The 9,611-nt window shown below is 30.9% G+C and overlaps 1 protein-coding gene across 4 annotated transcripts; it reads left to right on the top strand.

The window, feature by feature from the left end:
• The first annotated feature begins 230 nt into the window (after positions 1–230).
• LOC136234243 (uncharacterized) lies at positions 231–4,383 on the top strand. Of its 4 annotated transcripts, none has more exons than XM_066024041.1 (6): positions 231–373; positions 678–1,299; positions 1,426–1,536; positions 1,617–1,699; positions 1,821–1,878; positions 4,156–4,383. In XM_066024041.1, exons 2-6 carry the CDS (start codon positions 816–818, stop codon positions 4,233–4,235), a joined length of 816 nt encoding a protein of 271 aa, XP_065880113.1. In that variant the 5' UTR covers positions 231–373; positions 678–815; the 3' UTR covers positions 4,236–4,383. The 4 variants fall into 4 exon arrangements, with proteins under 4 accessions (XP_065880113.1, XP_065880117.1, XP_065880115.1 ...); XM_066024045.1 differs by lacking the exon at positions 4,156–4,383 and adding an exon at positions 3,842–4,146; XM_066024043.1 differs by lacking the exon at positions 4,156–4,383 and adding an exon at positions 3,867–4,145.
• The last annotated feature ends 5,228 nt before the right edge of the window (positions 4,384–9,611 follow it).

The raw sequence follows: 9,611 nt of genomic DNA, 5'->3' as shown, positions 1-9,611 counted from the left end.
TTGAACGTTAAACCTAAATTGGTACTTTCTCAAAAACCGTTGGCCTGTTTTGGTACCTTATCCCTAAACAATTTCAATATCCATAAATATTTTAAATTTTTTTTTGTTAAACAATAAATATTTTAAATTAATATAATAGTTTTTTTTTTATTTAAATTAATATAATAGTTTTAAGTGTTAATTGATATTATCGTTTAGCCTCTTCTAGTAGTAAAAGTAATTTAGGTCTCCTTAAAATACCCAAGAAGGATAAATTACAGTAGTTAACAATTTATTACAGCCGCCTCCGTCTCCCTCCAATTCCATCGTCTCCTCCCACTGTCCAGCCTCCATCGTCATCTGCTGCTCCACTCGACGTCACCGCCTCCGATCGGTATTCTCAATTTGTCTTTTTATTTTCTTAATCTGAATTTCCGTTGCTGGAATTAGATTTCTGAATTTATTTTTGTGATGAACTTGCTGAGGTTTGAGAGCCTGTTGCATTCTTTTGGTTTGCCTGTCACTAGCTAATCCTTGGTGTTAATAACTCGCTGCTAAATTGCCTGCAAATCGATAATCATATATAGCCTCATGATTTCGCTCTTTACATGTCAATTTTGAAGTTCTCCGCATAATGAGTGCTTTGCTATTGTTTCTACATGAGTGTTTTACTTATTGATAATATCTGCTTGCTTCAGGTGGCTCAGTTTTGACCTGCTTCGCAGAATCAGCTTGGTTTTCATGTGCTTTTGTTATTCCTCTAGAGTGGTAATTTGTTAGTTGTGCACTTTCAGCTGCACTTCCCTAGTAACTTCCAGTCTTTCATATACTGTTAAATGAAATTAAACAAAGGAAAAGTAATGTTGAAGCGAAAGAGAGATGGCTGCTTACCTCTGCCAGAGCATAATCAGAATTCAGAGGTAGTAAGTAAGAATGATAATGCTGATATGGATGATGATAAGAAAATAAGAGGAGAAACTCATATAGCATCTAATGAAACGCCTTCCCAGGCAACTAAAGTGAGTTCTCGTGCCATTTTTATTCTTGAAAATGCATCTTTGAAAAAGGGTTTTGTTCGAAAGAAGTCAAAGCTTTTGAATTCTGAGGAGGATGCTGATTTTCTGCTGAAACAAGGGAAGAAACTTAACGATTATCGTCCTGACATTGTCTATGAGGCTCTCAAAGGAATTTTAGATAGCCCTCTAAACAAACTTGGTATGGTAGGTGCTATCTATGTCAGGACGGATTCAGGGGTTCTATTTGAAATTAAACCTCATGTCCGAATCCCGAGAACTTTCAAGCGTTTTTGTGGTATCATCTGTACGTATCCTGTATCCCTATTCGCAACTCTTTTATCACAGTTTGCTAGTCTAATTGCTGATATACACACACACACACACTTAGTAGTTGTGCTGTAAATCATTGAGTTTTTGCCATTTATGATAGTGGAGCTATTGGAGAAGTCTTGTATTCGTGACAAAGATACAGGGGATGTACTTCTGCGTGTTCTTAAGGAACCTGTGACTCGTCATTTACCTGAAAAGGCTCGCGTGATAGGTGAGTTTTCATCTCTTAATCGTTTAGCATTCAATCCAATTATTTTGGAGTATTTAATGTTGATTTTGTTTACAAAGCAGGTTTATCATACAATTCACCCAAGTTGGTTGATTTAGACAGCTATGTTTCTGTTGCTGCTGATGATGCTAGCCTTGTTTTTGTGGTATGCTTTCTTTTACTGTTCAATCATTTTCAGATGTGCATATGAATCTATTCCGGGGGCAACTGTGTTTTCCCTTTGCTCTTTGAGTTTTTTTTATGTTCTAGCCTTTTCATATCTTTAGGTGGGTGCAATGGTCCATGGGGAAGTTGGGAAGGATAACTGTGAAGATTATATTTCAGGTAATGTCCATCTCAATTCTGCCGTTAGATTACATTCCTATACTATGTTTTTCATAATGTTTGTCGGTGACCAGAACAACAAAAATTATCTTGCAAGCATACATACATATAAGTGTAGCATTCTTCAATTCATTTTACTTACCAATTATTGTGATATGAAGTTTGAGAATCGTCATCGTTTTCATTATCATCTAATGCCAGTCCTTTTTTGTGTCTAACTCTGCTTCATTGCAAGTTTGATATTGCCTTGAACTGGACCCTTCAACATAAGTTTAAAATCATCTTTTTTGTGTGATTAAAACAAGAAATCCCTTCCATCATGTAGTTATGGATTTTTTTGGGATTAAATTATTAGGAAGAGTCCTTTCATCATGCTTTGTAATCACAGATTCATGTGCTGTTAAGTTTTTAGAAACGTCATGTGTTCTATAATCCCTTTTAATTGTACATGATAGGAACTTGCAATTTTAAGGTAGAAAAAGGAGTCAAAATACTTTGAAACATGTAAATACTATTTCTAGGGAAATAAGGATTAATTCTTTCAGATCTAGATGTATATGCACCTTTGGTACGCACACATCCCGGGACCCTTCTCTTTATTTTACTTTTGAAGAGTCTTGCATTAGCAATCAATATTGTTGATATGATTTACTCTCATTGCCTTTTCTTCATGGCCTCTAGTGAATCCAGAGTTGAATAGCATTCATAGGAACTTAGGAAGAGCGCTTAAGTACCTAGTACTTATTTTTAGCTGGTTGAGAATGCGGTAATGTTCATCATAATGATCACGAGTACCAAAACTTTAGGATAAAAAGAGGAAGAAAAGCAAAGCACAAAGGAGGACAAAAAATTTACAAATAAAAAATGTAACCGTTAATGTGTCGGTCATGCACCGGTCTATAAGCCGACTGTCTTCTGCCCAAAAATGTAAGAAGATCAGCATGAGTCACACACTGTATATGTGCTGATTTCAATAATCAGTGCTGCATCAAGGTGCCAAATTAGATTTCATTTTCAAGTAACATGTTGATTTTGTTGCTGTTGACAATTTAATTTCAGCAAAATCCATTTTCGAGCTATTGAACTTGTTCCGCATATTTATATTATTCCTATGTTTAATTTGTGACTATCCTGTTGAAACCTCAAGAGTATAATTACTATTAGCTCTTTGAGTGGTCTTTGTGATGTTGCATAGCTATGTTGCACGGAAAAGCAAACTGACAGAGAAGCGTAAACTGAAACGGACACCATGAAACGTTATTTCTAAAAAAATATAGCTAGGAAACGGACACAAAACGTGGAAATACTTGTGAATAAGAGTTCCCGTGCAACATAGTTGATTAGTTAAAGAAGCAGTCTTTGTTAAGTAATCTTAATATGAAAAACAGTTTCAATCCAGGGCTAATTACTAATCAAGCCCATTTGAAGGAGTCCATTAACATATTTGACACACTTCCCTTTTACCAAATTAGACACTTTCATCCATTCTGGATGAAAATACCCTAACCTTTATTTCTTTCAAATTCTTACAACAAAATTCAATAATTCAACCCAAAATCTAAGCATATTCATACATTATTCAAGTTCATATAAGTATTCTTTCTTCATTTTACATATACATTATTCAAGTACGCAGTTTGTTAGTTGAATGTTTTCTAGTTGAACCCGTCATTTCCGATTTCCTCCATTTGCGACAGGAGAACTATCGATGCGACAAAAATGGAGGAATTGGAAATGGCGGGTTCAACGAGAAAACATTTAACTTACCAACCGCATACTTGAATAATGTGTATGTAAAATGAAAAACGAAGGAGATGGAGAAGGGAAATCATAAATGGAGATAGTAAATCATCCAATGGATTTTCCTTGCGTGCTTTCATCCAATGTAGTTTTGAACAATCCTGATACAATTTTTGAGTTTCTTCTCTACTCCGATTCTGAACATTTTTTAATCCTCCATAAGAAACTGAATAAAGAGGGCATTGTAGCGTTGCTTCGGTGGTGGTATCGAAGATTTTCAAGCAAATCAGAAGACAAAGTTTGAGAGTTTGAGGATGAAGGTGAATTGAAATAATGGTATTTTTGTTCAATGTGGATGAAAGTGTCTAGATCCGTATGATGAAAGGAAAGTGTGTCAAATATGTGAATGGACCACTCAAATGGGTATCTAGCCCCTCAATCTACATACCTAACACAAGATTTATAGTCATAATTCTGTGATGTTTGTTATTGTTAGTGCTTACGTATTTGTTTTTATTGCTTATGATTATTATACAGTTTCAAACTACCCTCTAAGTGCCAAATGCTGCATAGGCCTAATCTGTGAGTCGTTAGAGCAGAAATGGAAGCTTTTCTAATTATGAATCAGGTGAATATTTTAGAATGTAGTCATTTATGCAAATAGATGAGACTCACAATTATTATTATTATTTTTATATAATTTGAAAAAATAATAATTCTTATTGATGGAAAATCAATCAATTGTTCAAATTTTATTTTCTTTAATGGGATATGATTTTTTTTTTCATCTTTTTGCTCTTTTGAGTAGAATAATACACAAACTCGTAGACTAGAGAATAAGTAAAATAAATCATGTTTTCGAAAAATTATAATATGTAATATCTCACTTTAACAAATTATTACTAAATTAATAAGTTTAAATAGTTGTATTACTTTTTCGGGTTAAATACATGAATATCATAATTAAGTACAAAATTACAACTAAATCATATCACCAAATTTAATTCTTAATATGTCATTATGCTCTATATATTATGATTTTACATTATAATTTAAAAATTCTAGATTCCAATTCATAAATCATAAATCCTAGAAAATATATTCCAGATTTTTAATTTATAAATTTTAATCCTTAAAATATATTAAAAGTACTGATTTTATTAGTTTGACATAATTCAAAATTATGATTTGATATTGTTGTAAATAGTTTTTAAAACATGAATTTCTGTGTAATTTTCCCTACTTTTTACTGTGGCTTGCTCATGAGCCCATTGGTCCGTCCAGACCTATTATTCACGGGTTGGGTTGGACATTCATATTTGATGTTTGGTCCGATCTGATCCAAGTCCATTCAAACCCGCACATAAAATAAGTTGGAATTAGGATTAGTCTCAAAATCACAAGTAAGCTCGGTCCGGTTCGATTTTATATTATATAATATTTTTAACTATATATATATATTATTAATTATGTGTAGTATATTAGAGTAATAGATAAAAACATAGAAAATTAAGAATTACAAACTAGGAATAAATTAATAATAATGTATGTAGTTAGTTAATAATATAAGCAGGTGGTATACTCTTAAAAAAGAATTACTCTTGCTAGAATATCGAATGAAACAATAAAGGCTTATAATAATTATATTAGAAAAAAATTATTTAATTTTAATTTTATTTAATATAATAGATGGGCGGATTGGGCCGAGTTTGGGAATTACTTTTGGGTCAAATACATGAATATCATAATTAAGTATAAAATTACAACTAAATTATATCATCAAACTTAATTCTTAATATGTCATTATTCTTTATATATTATGATTTTATACCATAATTTAAGAAATCTAGACTTCAATTCATAAATTATAAACCTTAGAAAATATATTATATACTTCTAATTTATAAATTTTAATCCTTAAAATATATTAAAAGTACTGATTTTACTAATTTGATATAATCCAAAATTATGATTTGATATAGTTGTAAATAGTTTTTAAAAGATGAATTTCTGTGTAATTTTCCCATTACTTTTTATAATCTAGCCCTGTTTGATTTGAGCCCGATGTAAATATAGATGGGTTGGGTTGGGATTGGGATTGGCAAAGTAATTATATGTAAAGTCCGATAAGGTCTGGTTCGAGTCCGGCTAGGCCCAGTCCATGAACATGTCTACTTTTACTTTGAACTTTCAAAATTTATATATATATTAGCCTTTTTAAGGGAAATGCAGATTTGGCTTTTAATTTACGAAATGGTGCAAATTTAAATCTAACGTTTTCACGTGAGATCAGTTTTTGCTTTACGTTATCGAAAATTAGAAAATACCGGTTTGATTTTTATTTGACTATCACTTCAGATCTCCAAACATCAATTATATATAAGATATTTATTATATTACAAACAAAATTATAATTTTTTTTTTTGTTAAAATGTTAACAACTATGTCTGATATATACAAGTTAATCGCAATTTTTTTTTGTCAACTATTTAAAATATTTATTACGTTGCTAATATAGTTAAAAACAATAGCAGAAAACATACGAAATTGTTTCAATTTATCGTCAAATTTGTTTGGAATGTTCGACGTGACAATTAAATAAAGTCAAACCAGTTTTTTTAATTTTTTATAACACAGGTCTAAAATTGGTTTTATAACACTGGGCTAAAATAGTTGGTTTAATATGGGGTAAAACATTGTGATAAAGAAGATTCAAAGTCTTCCTTTATTTATCGAGTTAGTAGCGATGAAACTTTAGCGAAACGGTTTGAAATTGATGTTCTTCTTTAATATTATATATACCGATATAAGGCATGGAGAATGAGCAGTAACAAACTAATTAAATTTCCTTGACTTATATAAGGAACCGTCTTTAAGAACACTACAACGATCAAGTCAATGAGGAAATATGTAAAATGCTGTTATAGTGTTTTTATAGGTGTTGGATGTATCGGAGATTAATATAAGATATATGATTGAGCCTTAACTATCAGCTCGAGCTTTTAGTTCAATCGGTTCCATGCCATGGTATCAGAGCCAATGTGACCAAGTGGTCCTGGGTTCGATTCCTGGCAGCCCCATTTGTTGAGTTATTTGCAGGGTGTGCTTTCGCGTATGGAGGTGTGTCAGCTATTAATATGAAGTGGACCTTTAACTATCAGCTCGAGCTTTTAGCTAAAACGGTTCCATGACATGGTAATTTTAAGTTAACTTCCTAAACTTTCGGAAAAAAGTGAGTTAAATGCCGAAGATGTATCGCACGCATCTTAAAAAAAAGTTTTAATATTAGAGAAGACAACTTTTATACTTGAGCAAGTAATAACAACGGTTCCATGACATGGTAATTTTCAGTTAACTTCCTAAACTTGCGGAAAAAAGTGAGTTAAATGCCGAAGATGTATCGCACGCATCTTAAAAAAAAGTAAAACGACCAAGATTGGAGTATTCAGTTCTAATATTAGAGAAGACAACTTTTATAGTTGAGCAAGTAATAACTTCATTTTTAATTTATTTTTGAATTATGTAATAACATTCTGAGATGCATGGAATACATCTTCCGTATTTAACTTACTTTTATACAAACGAATGATCAACTGATTATATTTTAAACAAATTCAATGGACTAACTGAATATTTTATGCAAGTTCAGGAGCCAATTAAGCTTTTTGGATGGGAAATGATGTATTAAGCCTTTTTAAAAATAAAAGAATATAGCAAATTGAAGTTAGGTGGAACAATGTTGAAGACGTATGATAAGTCCATCTTGCCCATTATTATAGACGAAAATAAACACAATATTTTCATTAAAATAGCTTCATGATATACATAATGCATTTTATTATAAAATTGTGAGTTTAATTTAAATAATCTTTTAGCTTTATGTCACACTTGAATTTGTAATTATAATTGTTGAGTATTTCATTTTTATTTAGATACATTAAACCTCTGATATTTTAATTTTGGTTTGTCTTATTAAACCATTGATAACCAAAAAATCAGGTTTGAATATAAAAACTCGGTTAACAGAATGTGATTCATTTCAAATGCATTTGAAATTTGTATTTTTCGCAGTTCGAAAGAAGTTTTGATATGTGTAATGTGGCTATAAAAAATCTGTAAAAACTGTAATTCAAACTGTAAAAAATATAATTTCAAATACAGATAAAATGAATGTCTTTTTAACTAAATTAGATGTAATGAGACCGGCGAAAAATAAATGATCATGAGCTTAATGTGTCAAAATAAAAGATTAAGAGCTTAATGAACCAAAACATGAAAAATCAGAAAACTTAAAAAATTCTTTTTAACTTGTTAATATACCACCTAAAAGCGCATAAAAATTAAAATTAATTAATTATTCAATTGAAAAGTTAATGTAAGGGTGTTAAAATAGGTTATCGTTCCATAATCGTGTTATGTACATTTATATATTTAATATAATTATATATGATATAAATAACATAAAAATAATAATTATATTAAATGGGTGTGTAAAGCGAATTGTATCTATATAACATGTTGCCATATAAGTATTAATCTAATTTTGATGTTGGATGTTAATTTTTGGGTGGATCGTGAGGAAGGTTAACATCTATTGTTTCGTCATTGAGATTTGGCCAACTCATATTGGACTAGTTAGAAAATTAACGAGTTTGAGTTTAACCTCGAATCCTAGTTTAAAATTTTGTTCATGAGCTGTTTGCGAGCTGTTCATTTATTTGTTCAACGAATGTTGCTTGCGAGCAGCTCATTAATTATGTTTATTAAACTTTGCTCGTGAAAACTCATCAATTATGTTCATTTTTAAAATTTCTTTACACAAAACTACATAGTTGTAAAACCTACAAAACTAAATTTTCACATAAAATTATGTTTTTATATTTCTTCCTTTATAGAAATACTATTATTAAAAAAATCGAACGAAATTTGCTCACGAACGTGTTCATAAATATTGTAGCCGAGTTTGTTCATGAACGTATAACCGAGTCTGGTCATGAGCTTTTGAGCAGAGTTTATAAATCTCGCTGAACACAATCAGGCTTTTATCAAGACGAACGGTGAACTGCTCATGAGCGACTCAGCTCTAATACAACACTATCTAGAGGGTTAATGAGCACAACTGAGTTAAAGCTTGGTCAAAGTTCGGTTTGATAAGATTTGATTCGAGTTCGAGACATTACCAATATGAACTTGAATTTTGTTTGAAAATTCACAAACAAACTCAATTATTTTTCAATTACTATATGTATTTTATAATTTTTATTTTAGAATAGTTAATGACCATGGCAAAAAAAATTTGTTTAACTAGACATCGACTCTACCTCTCAACTAGTAATAACTCACGAGACCCATAAAAAACACTTCACTAGTCCAAAATTAAGAATTCAAAGCTAAAAACACAAATATTTTACTAACGTGTTTCTTCCTCTCCAAATTCCCTCTCTTTCTACTTTGTCATCTACAATAATAACACTAACAATTATTGTCGATATGCAACCATGTCGATAATACGATCATATGCGATCTTTGAGTTTGTTTTCTTTGACCACTAGTAGCAACTCCTATTCTCTCGGTTATGACATGTAATTTTTTTTTGTCTTTTATACCATTTATTCTACACATGTTTGTGAATCCAGTTAAAAATCGGTAAAAGCTCGAATTGACGAAAGCTCGATTCAGTCAAAGCACGACTCGAGAGCTCAACTTGAGACATTAATGAGTCAATATCGAGTCTATTTAGGCCCGGTCTTAGTTGACTTGTTAACATTCTTGTTCTATCTGAAAAAAAAAAAAACTAAACAAGAATGTTTCTTACTTTTTCTTAACCTATAAGTAGAAATTAAAAGCAACCTAAACCTTGAATTTAATAAGTTTAGATCTAACGGACACGAATGGATCCTACTAGGTTTTGTTTAAAAAAAATTATATATATGGTATAATTATCCACTAAATTTAACTAATTTTTCTATTAATCTATAACATTACCCCTACTA

The sequence above is a fragment of the Euphorbia lathyris genome, chromosome 6 (assembly GCF_963576675.1).
Source record: "Euphorbia lathyris chromosome 6, ddEupLath1.1, whole genome shotgun sequence".
In the NCBI taxonomy this organism is placed as follows: Eukaryota; Viridiplantae; Streptophyta; class Magnoliopsida; order Malpighiales; family Euphorbiaceae; genus Euphorbia; species Euphorbia lathyris.
Note: the sequence above shows the minus strand (reverse complement) of the source record. Positions and strands in the feature narration are given on the sequence as shown.